This window comes from Grampus griseus (assembly GCF_964374135.1).
Source record: "Grampus griseus genome assembly, chromosome: 6".
Taxonomy (NCBI): domain Eukaryota; kingdom Metazoa; phylum Chordata; class Mammalia; order Artiodactyla; family Delphinidae; genus Grampus; species Grampus griseus.
The window spans coordinates 27,213,473-27,232,000 of record NC_139000.1 but is presented as its reverse complement, the minus strand read 5'-3'; the positions used below and the strand labels follow the sequence as shown (position 1 = coordinate 27,232,000).

At 35.6% G+C, this 18,528-nt stretch overlaps 1 protein-coding gene across 3 annotated transcripts in view; it reads left to right on the top strand.

The window, feature by feature from the left end:
- FSD1L (fibronectin type III and SPRY domain containing 1 like) overlaps positions 1-18,528 on the top strand; it is a 70,299-nt gene that overhangs the window by 31,784 nt on the left and 19,987 nt on the right. For all 3 annotated transcript variants that reach the window (XM_082655974.1, XM_082655972.1, XM_082655973.1), the window contains 5 exons: positions 4,969-5,090; positions 9,817-10,026; positions 11,227-11,325; positions 15,375-15,504; positions 16,407-16,439. In XM_082655974.1, coding sequence (XP_082512100.1) covers positions 4,969-5,090; positions 9,817-10,026; positions 11,227-11,325; positions 15,375-15,504; positions 16,407-16,439 — 594 coding nt within the window. The remainder of the gene's footprint in view (positions 1-4,968; positions 5,091-9,816; positions 10,027-11,226; positions 11,326-15,374; positions 15,505-16,406; positions 16,440-18,528) is intronic.

The following is an 18,528-nucleotide window of genomic DNA, read 5'->3' as shown; positions in this document are numbered from 1 at the left end:
TGAATGTATTTTGTGTTGTTCTTAAATTTTACCAATATAAGCGTGTCTTATTTTATGAGAAGTTACAGCCTTATTTCGTTCCTCAGGAGCTAAAGCTCTCCTTTTTCGCTCCCTCCTGCAGCTGACGCAGCCCCAATAAAGCCTTGCCTGAATTTCTTGTCTGGCCTCTAGTCAATTTCTGTTGATCGGGGGAAGGCCAAGAACCCTGGTCGGTATCACAACCACAGCAACAAAAGCCAGCCTGATGATAACTCGTTATGTTTGTGATCTGTGTCTCAGATGTACTACTTGGCCTCAACCTACTGGACCCACTGGGTCAATAAAGTCCTTAAAAGCCACACACACAAAACAAGAGCTATTGCTCTCCTACTTCACTGCTCTCCTGTTTTAACACCTTTGTATTCTCATTCCATCTTGTTCCTGGTGCCATCTCTATTTCTAATGCCACTACTGTCTAGTTTGTGGGAGGAGAAGATTAAAGAAAATGATGATAGGCTTTGGCTTAAAGGTCTTTACCATTGGTAGAGCCAGGATTAGCACAGGTAATTTAGTATTTGCTGTAATGAATGTACGAAAGGGCTAAAAGAGCTGTTGGCAATTTTGGATTGGGTTATCACAGAACGGATGGTTTTGATCTGCTTGGCTAGTCACTGAGCATTGACTGTAGTGAAATTATCACTTAAGATTTCTTCATTTGAGGAAAATGAAATTCTCTGAAAGGCACAGCTCTTCAAAGCACCACTCTGAGTCCTAGATTAAATTATTCATCAGATAATTCACAAAATTATTCTGTATGTATTATGTGAAAACCAGTGTTGTATTGTTAAGCTTGGCTGAAGACTTCAACTCTTGTGTTTTTCTAGTGGCCTTTTATTTGACTAGAGGCAAGATTCACATGGCAGTCATAGCATTCTTAGCACAAATATTAATTTTTCTATTTTTTGCATATTTTTTAAAAATTAATTTTTATTGGTGTATAGTTGATTTACAATGTTGTGTTCGTTTCTGGTGTACAGCAGAGTGAATCAGTTATACATATACATACATCCACTCTTTTTTAGGTTCTATTCCCATGTAGGTCATTACAGAGTATTGAGTAGAGTTCCCTGTGCTATACAGTATTTTTCGTATATTTTATATCAGGGAGTGTTTAAAGACTTGGATTATTCTTATAAATCCTGGATGTAGAAAGGAGATTATGAGAGTTTGAAAGTGAAAAGTATTGGCTGTATGAGGAATGGATGCTAGGTAGGTCAGTTTTCTGGATAAGGTATATTTGGGTTATGTGTGCTGGAATTTGCCATAAGTAATCCATCTTCCACCCTGGCTAGAGTATTCTTCTGTTTAGCCACCTACTGCACAAAATCCTGCTCTGGTCTGTGATTTTCTGGATTAGAAGTCACTTCCTAATCAGGCTTTGGGCCGTCCGAAGACTTTGAAAGAAACCTTGCAGTTATTTTCTCTTTGCAAAAATAAAACTAGGAGGAAGAGATCCTTGTGTTCAGCTTTACTGAACTATTTACTATTAGAAATGAACCAAATGGTACATATATACGATGGAATATTACTCAGCCATAAAAAGGAACGAAATCTGGTCATTTGTAGAGATGTGGATGGACCTAGAATCTTTCATACAGAGTGAAGTATGTCAGAAAGAGAAAAACAAATATCGTATATAACGCATATATGTGGAATCTAGAAAAATGGTAATATGAACGAACCTATTTGCAGGGCAGGAAGAGAAACGCAGATGTAGAGAATGGACGTGTGGACACGGGTGAAGGGTAGGGTGGGATGATTTGGGAGATTAGGTTTGACATAAATACACTACCATCTGTAAAATAGATAGCAGGTGGGAACTTGCTATAAAGCACAAGGAGTTCAGCTTGGTGCTCTGTGATGACCTAGATGGGTGGGATGGTCGGGTGAGGGGGGGTCCAAGAGGGAGGGGATATATGTATACATACAGCTGATTCACTTCACTGTACAGCAGAAACTAACACAACATTGTGAAGCAATTATGCTCCAGTAAAAACAAATGGGCAAGGTGAATTAAAACATTCCTAACCACATGGAACCTGTAATGTAGAGACGTATCTGTGGATTTTAGATTGTTAGTTTGGGCTTTGAGGCACAGTTGTCTAAATATATTCAGTTTAAAAATAAAAAGTCCAGTCTTTTGGAAAATTATAGCATTGTTGTACATCTAACTTGATTTATGGAGACTGAAATTTTCATTGTCTAGAAAATAAAGGTCATTATTCTTTTTTTAGACTTTGATAGGCCTTTCTGATATATCTTTAGGGGATATAATTTTTCTTTGAGGCCATAGTGATATTTTTCCCCCAGGTTTATCTTGAAGAGTGTACATACTATGCTTTTATTTGTTGGGTTTTTTTTTAATTGAAGTATAGTTGATTTACAATGTTGTGTTAATTTCTGCTGTGCAGCAAAGTAATTCAGGTATACATAGACGTATACATTTTAAAATATTATTTTCCATTATGGTTTATCACAGGAGAGGCCATAATGGTTAAATCAAGTTTTACAGATAAAGTTTCAGGTTTAAATTCCTTAAAATACTTTCAGATATTTTTCTCAACAGTTCTCAACAAACTTTTAAATCATCAGGTTTAGAAGCAACCAAGTAAGTTCAAACCTGTTCATTGATTCAGTGGGCATTTACCAAGTACCTATCTGAATATAGCTCTTTAAGAAGTCTTTAAATCGAAAGATACTTGGGACTGTCAAGAACAACATATGTAAGATTTAGCCTTTGTTCCTAACTTCTTATTGATGTGATCTGAAATTTTACTATTGAGAACCAAGAGCTTAAAGTAATAATGTGTGAAATGCTCAGCATTATACTTGCCATTCAGTTAAGTGTGAGTTCCCTTCTCCATAAATTGTTTTTTAGTATAGCACTTCCTTTTTTTTTAAATTAAAGTGTTGTTGATTTACAATGTGTTAATTTCTGCCGTACAGCAAAGTGATTCAGTTATACATATATATACATTCTTTTTTTATATTCTTTTCCGTTATGGTTTATCACAGGATATTGAAGGTAGTTCCTGTGCTATACAGTAGGACCTTGTTGTTTATCCATTCTATTGATATATATAATAGTTTGTATCTGCTAACTCCGAATTCCCACTCCATCCCTCCACAACCCCTTCTCCCCCCTTGACAACCACAAGTCTGTTCTCTCTGTCTGTGTGTCTATTTCTGTGTTGTAGGTAAGTTCATTTGTGTCATATTTTAGATTCCACATATAAGTGGTATCATATGGTATTTTTTTTCTCTCTGACTTCGCTTAGTATGATAATCTCTAGTTCCATCCATGTTGCTGCAAATGGCATTATTTCGTTCTTTTTTTATGTCTGAGTAGTATTCCATTGCATATATGTACCATATCGTCTTTATCCTTTCATTGGTCAATGGACGTTTAGGTTGTTTCCAAGACTTGGCTATTGTGAATAGTGCTGCCATGAACATAGAGGTGCACGTATCTTTTTGAATTATAGTTTTGTCCAGATACATGCCCAGGAGCAAAATTGCTGAATCATCTGGCAACTCTGGTTTTTTGAGGAACCTCTCTACTGTTCTCCATAGTGGCTGCACCAATTTACATTCCCACCAGCAGTGTAGGAGGGTTCCCTTTTCTCCACACCCTCTCCAGCACTTGTTATTTGTAGACTTTTAATGATGGCTATTCTGACCAGTGTGAGGTGGTGCCTCATTGTAGTTTTGATTTGCATTTCTCTAATTATTAGCGATGATGAGCGTTTTTTCATAGCACTTCCTTCTTGATAAATAGATCAGCTGCTGTTCACTCTTTGTTACTACTAAAGTGACTACTTTCCTAGTTTTAAGATGAAAGAAAATGACTGAATACAGCAACAGTGTGACATTTTTCATCCCCAAGTAACTGAATACAGCAATATGTTTGATACCTTTCATACCATTGATCTTTAGGGTAGTTTGGTAGATCTGAATGACTAGGCCTGGTATTCCCTTTGTTCCTGCAGCTCTATTTACTTCCTCTGCCAAATTCTGTACTAGGAGGGCAACATTCATGAATAGCATTTTTGTGTCATTTTTTGACCAAAGATAATAAGGAGAGTTACTTTGTGATACATGTGGAAATCTACTGTAATATGAAAAATTGAAATTTGAGATAAAATAACAAATGAATAGAATATGAGAATTTCTTTTAATCTCTAGTTTTAATTGACAGAACAATTTCCCCCTGCTTTGGGTAAAATGATGTCTGGTATGGCTTCTTCCTTTCTTTGTTTTGTATACCACATTCATGTAAAATATATTTATTGAGTTTCTGTTATTTCCATGGCATATGGTTTCACAGGGCTGTTTCTTCTTGTCTCCTTCCATTCAGTTGATGTTGCTAGATCAGAGTGACACCTACTAGCATGGTATTCAAAATTGTAATTTTACTTCTCTCCTTTCTCATCCATGGCCTATAGCAGCTACCAAGCTATGCAGTATTTGGTCAGTGTACCTCTACTTTTATTTAAGGACACATGGAATGGCTGTGACAACTAGGCAGAATGTTTGAATCAGGGTATATTTACAGTTCATTATTTGGCATATGAAAAGGGGTGAGGCTGGCATCAGGAAATCAGATTGAGTGTACAGAGGTTCAGATGATTGTTGGGTCTGTTAAAGATGATTTATCTTGGATATTTGTCTCTTGAGTTATTTGTAATTTTATGCAATTTTGTAAAACTGGCTGGAGGAAAGTTCTTTAAGGGTTATCTTAAATGTCTTTAAATTTAAAAACATTTTACAGTTTTTTATTAAGTTAATTTTCAAAAGATCTAAAAGCAATAGCTTCTGAAATCACTAGAGTGAAATAAGTTCTATCTGTTCGTTTTATAAGTTAAATATGATACGATACTTCCCATTCTTTTATTTTTAAAAGAATGTTTATGTTTGTGTTTTCTGTAGAGTGACAATGGCTTCAGCTTTCCGCCTTTCTTTGAAACCAAAGGTCAGTGACAGCATGACTCATTTAATGGTGGATTTTTCTCAGGAAAGACAGATATTGCAAACTTTGAAGTTTTTGCCAGGTAAGTTAGTACATATATTACATGTAAAGTTATTTAAAAAACCTTTTTTTTCCTTCAAGATTTTTCTGTAATGAACATTAGAATGTAAATATTAAGGAAGTATAGTGTGATTTTTTTTTCTTCATTCAGCTAAGGAATAACTGAATTTGCTAGTCTTTATTTTTAGATAATTATTTTACTGATAGTAAAGATTCCATTTTAAGAACCCAAGAAAGGGATACCTTTTGTTGCTAGTTTGGCAGAGAGAAGCAATATGCCATGGTGGTTCACAGTGAGTCGTGGGGCCAGACTTCTAGATTTGCATCCTGGCTACCGCTTACTTGCTGTGTAGCCTTAACAAGTTATTTAACTCTCCCTCATTTTCTTCATCTTTAAAATGTGATGTTATCCTTCTGGGGTTTTTATAAGGATTAAGTGAACTGAGACCTCTAAAGCACTTGAAATAGTACCTGGCACACAGTTAACACGCAGTGAAAGTTAACGGTTGTTATTACCATTATTGTGGTGGTTGCTGGTTCAGATGGAATTTTATTTCCAGTAGTAATGTGTTAACATTGGTTTATTAGAGTATTAGTATGAGGGTATTCCAGCAGTCAGAACCATTTGAAATTGAGTCCCAAGTTACTGTCCACAGGTGTGAAAGAGCCAGTTAAGGACCTTTCGGTTATTATTCTCTTTTTACTAACATCAAGTAATGTGGTTAAGTTGATAGCTAAAACAATTTGGACGTGGTGATTTGGGGGATCAAGAAATCTCTTGAAAGCAAAGTGTTTTACTTACAGGTTTATGGTTTTTGGAGGTTAGCTGTTTTTGAGTAGAGAATGTTGATCATATGAAACCATTCTTTTCTTCTCTGAAGATTTAGTCCAGGACTTTAGAATATGATTGGAAAGACAAAGTTAGTAGTCATGAAACTATAATGGAACTAGTAATGGTAGTACAAGTGAAGTATTAACTTGTGTGGTATAGATCAGAAGTTCTAGAGGAGTTTAGAGAAGGAAAAGATGAGAGAAGGAATCATAGTTGTAGAGGAAGGAAGTATACATACTTGTCAGTGGATACCTATCTGTAAATTGGCCTTTCAGAATTCCTAACCATTATATTTTCATTCACACTACTACTCAATTCAGAAGGAGAGTCAGGAGTGGTAGATTGTGAATATACACATGAGTAGTAGTAGTTGGATTTTTTTTAAAAACTACTAAAAAAGAAGTCTTCTCACCATTACTTTCCTTGATTTTCAGTGATGGCTTAACAAACCAAGGCCATGTCTGCCGTACAGTCAAGTAGATTGCATGCACAGTTAGGATTTCCTCTTTTGCAAACTGTTAAGACAGTCTGAAGGAATGAGGTATAATGAAAAGCAAGAAATCCTTTTGTGGAGGAGTTTCATCCTGAAGGAAGGTATAATAGGTTGTTAAAATTTATGAAAGGTGAATTCATATTACTAATTTTTTGTATTCTGCTAGAGCATAAAAATTTCCTATAAGATCCAATCAGATTAACTTAAAAGTGAATACCTTCATCCCTTAATAATTCCTTCTATAAACACTGCAAAAATCAACTCTATACTGAATTATGTATAGTAATGAGTTTTGGACTTATCTGAGCCTGCACATTGTAAGTGATGATGATGGATGATAATAATTACAGTCATTTTCTTCTGCTGTAAGCCATTATTTATACATTGCAACTTAGAGTTTATATCCTTTCTGAGCCTCTGCAGCCAAGAAGAGAAACATGTTTGTGGCAGTATTGATGTCAGTTGTCCTTTTACATTCACATGCAGAGAAAAACATTAGCAGAATTCTTACACCAATGTCCACACAATTTAACTGTTGCTTTATGGAAGTTGCTGTGAATTGCTTTCCATTCTCATTTCTAAAGAGAGTTCTGCCTTTCCTAATATTTTTATATTACAAGTTTACGAACATTCATCTTCCCCTGAACTTTTATCCCACATTTGTTGAAGCTCTTCTCTTACTTCTGTTTAGAATATTGGGTGAACTTCCTACATATCAGATCCAAGTCACTCTTTTTTTTTTTTTTTTTTTTTTTTTTTTTTGCGGTACACGGGCCTCTCACTGTTGTGGCCTCTCCCGTTGCGGAGCACAGGCTCCGGACGCGCAGGCTCAGCGGCCATGGCTCACGGGCCCAGCCGCTCCGTGGCATGTGGGATCTTCCCGGACCGGGGCATGAACCCGTGTCCCCTGCATCGGCAGGCAGACTCTCAACCGCTGCGCCACCAGGGAAGCCCCCAAGTCACTCTTAATTTGACCTACCACTCTTTTTTTTAAATTTAATTTTTATTTTATTTTGGAGTATGGTTGATTTACAGTGTTCTGTTAGTTTCAGGTGTAAAGCAAAGTGATTCAGTTATCCATACGCATATATCCATTTTTTCAGATTCTTTTCCCATATAGGTTATTACAGAATTTGACTTAAATTATCTAAATTTTCTTTTTCCCTCCCAAGTTTGCTTTCTTCTGGGGCCATTATTCACAAGAAAGAAGAATCTTCTTGCTAGTACATTCTTACTGGAATGGTAGCTGAATTTGGGAGATAGATAGTGGGGAGTTAGCTGGACCCACTTACAAATTAAGTGATTCTGTCTGTATATAAGCCTCTTGGGACATTCAGTACAGGTTTTAACTCAGCAAAACTATAAAATTACTACATGCCATAGGCCGTTACATTTCCTCACATGTAGGCACTGCACAGCATATTAAATTTATGAATGCCTGTATCTCTTCCCATAGCAATGAATAGTAGTCTGTATTGCTTATATTCCGGTAACAAGAGACTAACATCTGTAATGTATTATAGGGACGAAACCCCTACAGACAGATGAAGGAAATTAATCATAATGAGAAATGATAAGTATTTCTTTGTCTGTTGTCTTACTGATAAGATATATTAGATTCCAAGTATTTATTGTACAATTACACACATGCAGTAGTTCAACTTTGAAGACTATAGCTAATGGAGATCAATTGTCCCACCTCTCTCCTTTCCTCCCTTTCTTACTAGTTAGGCTTGAAGATTTAAAATGTATATCAAATTCCTTTCATCTTGGTCTTGATTATTGTATCTAAGATATTTGGTTTACTTTGTTCTTTGTTAGGTCTCACATTGCTTTGAATTTTCATGTATAGAATTCCTTTGTTATTATAGTTTTTTAAAAAATTAATACTTTGTTTTTTAGAACACGTTTAGGTTTATGGAAAATTGAACAGGTAATACAGAGTTACCATATGCTTCCCCTCCTCCCCCACATACAGTTTCCACGGTTATTAATGTCTTGCATTAGTGTAGTACTTTTGTAGTAATTGATAAATTATTATTAGCTAAAGTCCACAGTTTACATTAGGGTTCACTCTGTGTTATACAGTTCTACGACTTTTGATAAATGGATCGTGTCATGTATCCACCACTACCTTATCATACAGAATAGTTTCACTGCCCTAAAATTCCCTTGTACTTTGCCTGTTCATCCCTTGTATCCTGCAGTCTTGCTATAAGCTTGTTAGTTCCAGGAATTTTTCTGTTGATTCTTTGAGATTTTCTACATAGACAATCATGTCATCAGCAAACAAAGACAGTTTTATTTCTTCCTTCCTAATTTGTGTATGTTTTACTTCTTTTCCTTGTCTTATAGCATTTAGCTAGAACTTCCAGTACAGTGTTGAGTAGGAGTGGAGAGAGGGGATGTCATTGCCTTAGGGGAAAAGTATCTAGTTTCTCAACATTAATGTTAACTGTAGTTTTTTTTGTAGATGTTCTTTATCAAGTAAAGTTCCCTAGTTTACTGAGAGCTTTTGTCATGAGTGAATGTTGGATTTTGTAAAATATTTTTTTCTCCATCTATTGATATGATCATACAATTTTTCTTCTGATCATCTGATTTTTCTTCTACTGATGTGATAGTTTACATTAACTAGTTTAGAATGTTGAACCAACCTTACATACTTGGAGTAAATCTTTTAAAACCTTTTTTTAGCAACAAAAGGTTTAAATACAGTACTTGCACAGTTTCACACATTTCAGACCCATCTGTATCACTGGAGGACCACATTCTCCAGTTAGCCTGCTATTTAAGTGGAACATCTGTTAATGTTGAGGAGCTATGGAAAACCTCTTTCATGGAAAAGAAATTGATTAATGTTCATTCATGTTAATTGTGATTCATTTACCTCAGTTTGTTTTAATGAATCATAGAACTCTTTGGAGAAACATTTAAAAATGCTTAAATATTTTGTGGGGTTGCGGAGTTCATTTTCAGTGTTGAGAAATTACAGTTATTTTATAAACTAGGTTTTTTAAATACATTGAAAATACCTTGAATTATTTTAATCTTTGGATTCAAAGCAAGTTATTTTATTTTGTCAATAGTGATTTAATTTATATTCTCCAGCTGTTTGAAATAACAGATTAAAAACGTGTTGAGAAGTAACAAATCATTCTTGATTCTTTATTCTTAGCATGTTTGAATTGCTTTTTGCTAACTAGGGTTTTAATATACTTTGAATAAGTCTATGAAAAACTTTGAAATATGAATTTTAAAACAGAGCTAGAAAAATGGTTATTTTGCATTTATAAGGTATCCCTTCTCTTAGCCTGATTCAATTGAACAGTTTAAAAGCGACATGAAAAGCATAATTTGAACGACAAACATAAATACTGGGTTAGTACTATAGTGAGAAACGAGCTTTTTTTTTTTCTTCAGTCCCCAAAGCTCCAGAGATAGATCCAGTAGAGTGTTTGGTGGCTGACAATTCTGTAACAGTAGCTTGGAGAATGCCAGAAGAAGATAATAAGATTGATCATTTTATACTGGAATATAGGAAAACTAATTTTGATGGACTTCCACGTGTAAAGGATGAGCGATGCTGGGAGATAATTGACAATATTAAGGGTACTGAATATACACTATCAGGTAAGATGACTGCGTTTCATGAATCTCATTCTCGGAAGATAGATGTAATTGTGAAAAATATTTTGAATTACATTAAAAGATGAAGTTATTAAGTTTCTTTAGCCAAGCTGACTTTTTGTATATTTATTATGGAAATGAATTTCTCTTAAAATATCAAGAAAACCTTCATTTTCATTACTTCTGGATATTTGCAATCTGGTAAAACAGTGTATTTAAAACAAACATGAAAGGATGTTCTGGAAACTGTATTTCAGAGTGACATTTAATTTTTACCTTGGTTTTCTAACAGTAAAAAAAGCTGTCAATTTTCTAGATGTATCCACTACCCTGCATTTCCGTGATACTGTAAAGACTTGCCTTTACCCTTTTCTGATAACCTTCACGATAATACTTAAAGTTAAGCTGTGACTTGGTATTAGAAATTTGTGTGTTGGCCTTTTGATAGTCTTTAAAAGCATATCTGCATGTATAGGGGACTTTGGGTATTTGAAATGGCCAAATGTTGCCTGAGTTGTTCAATATTTGTTTTATGTGAGCAGTAACAGTAACGTTACCATTACTGAGCACTTACCATTTGTCAGGAGCTGGGCTGAAGTGTATTACACAGTACATCTCATTTAATCAGTACAATACATCTCATTTAGTCTTTACGGTGAAGAGGTTGGTTTTCTCTTTTCTATTTTAACAGATACAAAACTGTGGCTCCGTCAAGTTGTTGAAGGTCCCGTAGCTAGTAATTTTTGGATTGAGATTTTAATCTAGACCTGACAGACTTCAAAGTTTTTCTGTTAATCCTTATGCTTCACTTTCTCTTTAAATTCATTTTTCACATATGAAACAATGTGTCATAAATATAAAAATTCTATAGTGTCTACTTTCCAGAAATTGAATATGTTATTTTAAACTGTAGTGTCTCTCCATGAATGAAACCTTACTTATAATGAGGCTTGAGAGTATCTTTTTATTGCTAGGTTTAAAAAGCCCAGTGATAAACTGTATAATTTATTTTGAAGAAAATCATAGATAAATCATGATTTCTCTTATTTCAGGCATTATCACCCTTTTAACATAAATCTTACCCTTCCTGAGTAAAAAGATAGTTCTAGGGAGGGAAAAATGTCTGTTTGAAGGTTCATACTCGTACTTTTGGAGTAGATTCCCTTACTTTTCATATCTGAAAGCCATTTTTCATTTTTTCAGGCCTAAAGTTTGATTCAAAGTATATGAACTTCAGAGTGCGGGCTTGTAACAAGGCTGTGGCTGGAGAGTGTTCTGATCCAGTGACTCTAGAGACCAAAGGTAAGATCAGTAGCTACTTGTACAGCATGAAACAGAACTTGACATCCGTAATTATTCCAGACTTCGTGACAGGAAACATTTCATGTATAGTTGCCTTCCTTCCCCACCTTGATTCACCCCCACTTCCCCCACCACCCCGCAAAGGAATTCTCAGCAGGAGGAATTTTAAGATGGGAAAATTAGGACTACAGTAGTGGTTTTCATTAGTTTTTCTTTTACCGTGGTATTCAGATGGGTAAAATAGACTGATGATGGTGTTATGTTCTCTCATGCACACTTACTTTACAAATTTCAGTCTAGTATAAATACATTCGCATGATTGGAGTTTGCCCAGAGTTTTCCCAGAGAATGGATTGTGACTCAATAATGGGGAAGTACGTATTCAGTTTAGTTCAGGTTCTTTTTGTTTTCTAAAATCTTATTGTAGAAATTAACATTTATATAATGTTTACAAAGCTCACAAGTCTTCATTTGATCATTGAAACCATCTTGAGAGATCAGTAGAATAGATATTATTGATAACCATTTTGCAGGTGAAGAAAGTGAAGTTAGTTAAAGTCTGTTCCTAGAACTAGCTTGGAAAGTTGTGAATAAGAATCGATTTACAAGTTCTGTGCCAGCCCTTATTGTGGACCTGGAATGTAGGTGCTTCTAGTCTCTGAGAACAGTTTGGATTTATTGTAGAATAACATATTTAAACACAGAAGATTTTTCAGGTATTTACCAATTTGAAGGCCACAATGCTAGAGGTCTTTCCAATCGTGAGGTGATAATTGACTCAGTTTACTTCCAGAATCAGATTCTACACATTGTTGTTAGATAGTTGGGCCTTAGAGTGTTCCACTGACCTCTAGTTCATATAGCATTTAAATAGGGTTTGAATGCCAGAAGTTTGACGTGATTTGGAGGCTGATATAAAAATATCATATTAGAATAAAACAAGATATGAGGTTCATAAGTTATTGACAAGACAAACTCATAAGAATATGTTTGCATCAGAAAGATTAAAAGAAACAAAACTAAGTCGAAGTAATTTGGATTAGCAAATGTTTTTATTTGAGAACTACAGATAACTTAGCCAAGAAATGCAATTACTTAGAATTACTTGTTAACAGACTGAGATGATACTGTGGTTTCTTTATAGAGATTTTTACCATTTCATAAATAGTCATATTTACAGGCAGATAATCCTTCCTACATAACTTGACCTGATTTTAGCCCTTGTCAGGTAAAATTGCATTATTATTAATATCCTCCCTCAAGAATATTATATGTTTTTTATTTCTTTTGTTCTCATTTACTTTTTATGTTTAGTGACCAAACTTGGGCCTAAATGTGGTGAATTGTACATTTCCATTCAAATTCCATAGATTCAGGAAAATGAATAACTGGCTTGTAGCTTCCTTGGAGCTGGGCTGTCTGCTCCTGTTAGCAATGTCTAGATTTTACCAGTCAAATTCTTGGTCTTAGGGTTTGTAGGGAAAGACTAAGTTGATTCTAGTCCTTTTGAGCAGTTCTCTCTGCGGGGTAAACCCCCTGGGGTTGGGTTAGACTGATACTAAACGCTGCGGCCCACTGAATCTTCTGGGACCTTCTGGGAGACTCAGAGTAAAAGTATCTCTTAAGAAACTATGGGTCACAGGTTTTCTAGGGTTATTCCATACCACTGGAGTGGCCACTAATGACAACAGGAGCTCCAGAGAAAAGTCAGCTTTTTTAAATGCTGTGTTAAACAGTTATTTACTAATTTTTTGACTTGTTGCAGCCCTTTTTGACCAAACAGTAGAAATAAGTATATGAGCAAAGAACTGGAGGCAAAGGGAAGGAGATGGAGATTTAATAGTTGAGGCCTACCCAAACTTCATATCCTGCCACTTGTGGTGCTTGGTGTGGAAAATAGTGAACATTGTTAATATCTGTCTCTCCAGTTGTATGTAACTCTATTTCTTCTGTTATTGGAATTGTCAAAAGTGATGAATAATATTTCTTATGACCAGAATTTTTAAAGTACATTATCCCTTACTTCCTTGTAAACGTAAATGATGTGATATTAATCACCAATTACTTTCTAGCCTCAAATGTTAGTGTCTATGATATAATTTTACAGTGCCTAGAAAGCAGCCACCAACACAAACTAAACACATGAAACATATCTGTGTCTGTGTTCTAATTTTTTTGGTACTTTGTTTTCACACTTTTAAAGATGTGGAAACTAATACCTGGCTATATTACAGGGCTTATATGAGAGACAGGACTAAAATTTGAGACCTCACTTTTGAGGCCAGTCTTTTATTTGCTTTTAAACTGCATGGTATTAACCCTCTTACCTTAGAGAGCCTCTATGATTTAGTTGAGGCCTCATAAAGGGACAGTGTCCAAAAAAGAAGAGATAAAAGGTTGCACCCCTGGGACTGGAACCCATGCTTTACTGTTTGGGTGCTGTGGTATTTGATAAATTTGGTCTCAAGCGGCTTGGGGGTGATACCTGTTTTTGCTACCCTTGACTCTACTCATCTCTCCATCATGAAACACAGGGAATAGCTTTAGGATTTGTTTCTTCCCTTAGGATTTTAACAGGCAGCTGGGAGTGATGGCACCTTAGAGTTATATCCAATTTTTCTTTCTCTCAAAAATGCAGATGCCCTCACATATATTAACTAATAACTAATATAGAGGTTAACCCTGTTTTCTTAAGGCAGTTCATTCTTGGTAATACAGGGTCTCAGTTTTGCTTAATCCTAACTTTTTAGTAACCCACCTGTTGAGGAATTCTGTTTCCATTTTTACTGAAAAGCTGCATTATTTCGTCTTTCAGTAAGCTCTTATCTGTTTACATGCAGATTTTGAAAGCTATTAACTTTTTTGCATATAGTATGACATTTTCTAAAAGTGGTTATGGTCAGTAGATTTGTATTTAGAATATTTAAAATACACTGAGCAATGGGTCAGATGCATAGGTAAAATTAAAGTGCTCTTTACGAAACTGTAGAGTATAAAAGGATTCTTGATTCACTAGGTAAGCACTAGGTTCTCTATATGAATATTTTGTTGTTTGATGATGTATATTTCACAGACACACTGAAACCTTAGCTAAATCACGTATTATCCTTAAGTGAAATGGGGTTTTGTAAAGGAATATTTCTTCACTGAGTACTTACCAGAAATTTAAATTTTTGGAGGGAAGTATAACTAATAAGCAGATTTATTGGTAACTATGTAGTAGATAATACCTTGCCTAAGACCCAGTTAGGGTCTTAGGATATTAAATAGGAAGAACTGTGCATTACTCAGCTGTGAATCAATACATTTCAATGATTAACGCTCATTATCCAAGGCAGAAGGTAATACTGTGTTACACTGATTTCCTAAATTAGCAGTTCTGAGTAAGTCTTGTGAAGAGTACAGATAGTTCCCCCGATACCAAATAGTTTTGTTTTGGATTTTTAAAATTTGATTTCATTTAAGTAGCCCCTCTCCCCAGTCTGTTCTTTGCCATGTATATCATCTTTAACTCTATCAGCTGGATTAGTTCCCTTGCTTCTGCCATCATGGCCTGTTTCTCTGTGCTTGCCTTATTTTGAAACTACTAAGAGTTTAAATATGAAATTATTAAGTGTTAGGGCATAAGAGAAAATGTGTGTGTGCCAGGCTCTATAATTTTTTACACCACATCACTTTCTCCTCATCCTTAATTCTACCAGTTCCTCTTCCTCTTTAGTCATAACAATCAGCTGATGCTCTAATAATAGGAAATTGAGGCTATTGATTCCAGCAGAAGGAATAGCAGAAAGACCAGTGGCCATGAAAGTACGTTGTATTTGGTTGGAGTACAGGATAGATATATAGAGGAGAATAACGGGAAATAGAGTAGGAATTTGTAGATTACGGCTTTATCGTTGTAGACTTTAAATTTTAGGATTAGGAATTGGAACTTTATTCTCTATATACAGTGTTAAATCCATTGAGTAGGAAAACAATGTGATGATGGTTGTGCTTCAGAAACTAGAGATATGCTACATTTAAAAAAATTGAAATATTGTTTTGGTTAGCACTTAACTTCAGTTTGGATAACTCATCCTCCCATTTGAACCTGAGAGTTGAAGATACCTGTGTAGAGTGGGATCCTACTGGAGGAAAAGGTCAAGAAAGCAAAATTAAAGGAAAAGAGAACAAGGGCAGGTAAGCTAGTTTATTAAATCTGTTATCTGAATAAAATGCTTGTACATTGATTGTTACTTGACAATAACTTAAAATGAAATTCTTGGGAAGGGTAAGCTGGGACGAAGTGAGAGAGTGGACTGGACATATATACACTACCAAATGTAAAATAGATAGCTAGTGGGAAGCAGCCACATAGCACAGGGAGATCAGCTCAGTGCTTTGTGACCACCTAGAGGGGTGGGATAGGGAGGGTGGGAGGGAGATGCAAGAGGGAGGAGATATGGGGATATATGTATATGTATAGCTGATTCACTTTGTTATAAAGCAGAAACTAACACACCATTGTAAAGCAATTATACTCCAATAAAGATGTTAAAAAAAATTCTTATTAGTAACACCAAAGTGAAGAATATAATATTATCAGTACTTGAATTTGTCATTAACATTTTTCATTACTTTTTTTTAAGTTTCTTTCCTAATCCTCTTCTTACACCTTTTATTTCAGTATTCCATTACTTTAAAGTTATATCTACAGCACTTTGAACTGCTTAGAGAGAAATTCCTAGCAATAGTTCCTGAATTTTAGACTTATAGATCACCTGTCTTACCCGAAGGTCTGCAGTGAATGACAGCTATTACCATGTACAGTCCCAGTGTCTGGCCCCTGATCAGCAGCCTTATGAACAAAGAGGCAGGCTTGGGACCTTTTATTATTGTAGGACTTATTTAGATAGTCTCAAAGTATGGGGGCCTCTTTAAACAGAGATAAATTTTGCTCAAACTAAAATAAGGTAATCACTGTGAGTTAAACAGTAAATCAAAAGAAATTCCTCAGCAGGCTTTTGACCTAATTTTACTATAAACTGTTAAATTTAAGTTGTAAAGCAGTCTCTTAACAGTTGCCTATTTTTATCTGACAGTGCCCATGTTACTTCACTGAAGAAACATACAAGGTGATGATCTATGTCTGTATAGTTCTAGGACTTAGTATATCTAGCTTGGCTGAATAACTTTTATTTTTCTTTAACCAATAAGCAGAAGCCATTGCAGTAGCCTTCATAAGCTAAAATATTGGTCTGTGTAGACTGTCTGTATTGGTGGCTTATGTTTTGAATTTACAGCATTATAATGTGCTGTATATTATTTGGATTATGTTGTATACGATAACAAAACAATAAGCTCTGCTTTAAAGTCTTTCTTGAATTATTTTCCTTTATCTGATTTTTTTCTGCATTTACTTATACTTGGCACCTTTCTTGTTGTGCTGTATTCAATATATCTAACATTACAGCTTTGCATTTATATATATTTGACATGAGGCAGGTGTGAAGTGTCCTATGTTTTATAATAATCATGCAGTTTCAGAAGCATCAAGGATAAAAAATAAAGGTCATTACTGAAGTTATTAGGACAGTGCCAGAAAGATGAATCACTTCAAATTGCACAAGTAATAATGTGCTAATTTGAAGATACTGCGTATCTTTCCCAGAAACCAGAATGTGTTCTCTTTTCAAAATTATCTTTTCTTTTTTCTAGTTTATTTGCTTATTATTGGTGAAAGTGATTTCATAGTTAGTGTATTATAAATTGTAAAGTGCTGCTGGATTTAATAGAATCAGTGAAGTTTCATTTGGTCATTTGGAGATTTTTAGGATACTTATATGTAGAATTTCATCATGTTATTTCTCTTTCTCTCTTCCCTCCTTTTAAGAGTATTTTATTATGTAGGCTACTTCTGGAATGTTACATACATTTATTCTTTCCATAAATATTTGTTCACTGCAGGATGTCAGCTGGATATTTTGGAGTTTATAGGGATAAACACTGTCCCTGCCTTCAAGGAATTTGCCCTAACTTATGTAGATGAGATATATCTCTCTATATAAATAACAATAATACAAGATAGAGATTATGTGTAATAGTATGTGTGAATCAGGGAGTTTAGAGGAAGAAAGGTTTCCTGAGCTGCCGCATGTTGAAGTGGTCAGTTAGGACAATAAGCCAAATTGAAAGTAACAATCAAGACTTCATGTACTTACTGTGATAGTATAAGCTAGAGGCCACAAAGGAAAGGGTGTTAGCTCCCCCCAGGGTTCCACTTTTCACAACAGAATGGCTCAGGGTGAGGGTTAGGTAAATGAGAGCAGATGGCAGATGGTGAGTATCTGAGGGTCATCTCACTGCCCAGGAAGGCCCAAACAGAAGGCTTCTCCTATTGTTTTATGGACCTGAGGCCAAGGAAATGAGAGAGGGGGAAAAGTTAGGAGTAGAAAAGTATTGAGACAGAGTGGAGAAAAGTGTCTTCAGACTGCTCCCTGACCCCTGCCCTCTTTAAGGAGGTCTCTGAAGAGGCAGCTGGAAAGGGTCTCAGCCGGGGGCCCCCTGCTGTAAGGGGGCCGCTGAATACAGGCGCCCAATCTAGGAATGCAGACAGTCATATGAGCTTGGGGTTGCAGGGGGTATTGCAACTGCTTCTAGAAACTGCAGTGAACTAGCTCTGTACCAAGTCTGGGGTAGAGAAGGCAAGCATTTATAATCGCTTCTTGTTGGGCCTGAAAGATCATACATAGGATTTTGGCCTGGAGCTGGACTCTTCAGAAAAGTTATTTAGCCTGGTAGGATCTGGGAAACCTTCATTAGTGAAATGGTATTTAGGTTGGTTCTCAAATAAGTGGAAGAATGTGTAGCGTTTGGACTTGCAGTGAGAGAAGGAGCAAGGAAAGGAAAAGGCACTGAAGCAGATTGCCTGAGTTTAAGGGACACTTGAGTGACTATATTTAGCTGGATAGTGCTCTCCAGAGGTGAGAAGGCTGGAAAAGCAGAGTGGGCCCAAATCAAGAAGAACCTGAAAAGCCAAGCTAAGTCATTTGTAGGCAGTAAGAAAGTGCTTGAAGATTTTAAAGTAGGAGAATCAGTTAGGTTTATCTCGTAACAGTGAACAAGTGAATTGGGTAGCAGAGAGATCATCTGGGAAGTTGGTAAAACAGTCCAGAGTAGAGGTAACAAAGAGGCTTAATTCAGATAGTTGAGTGACTGAGGTGT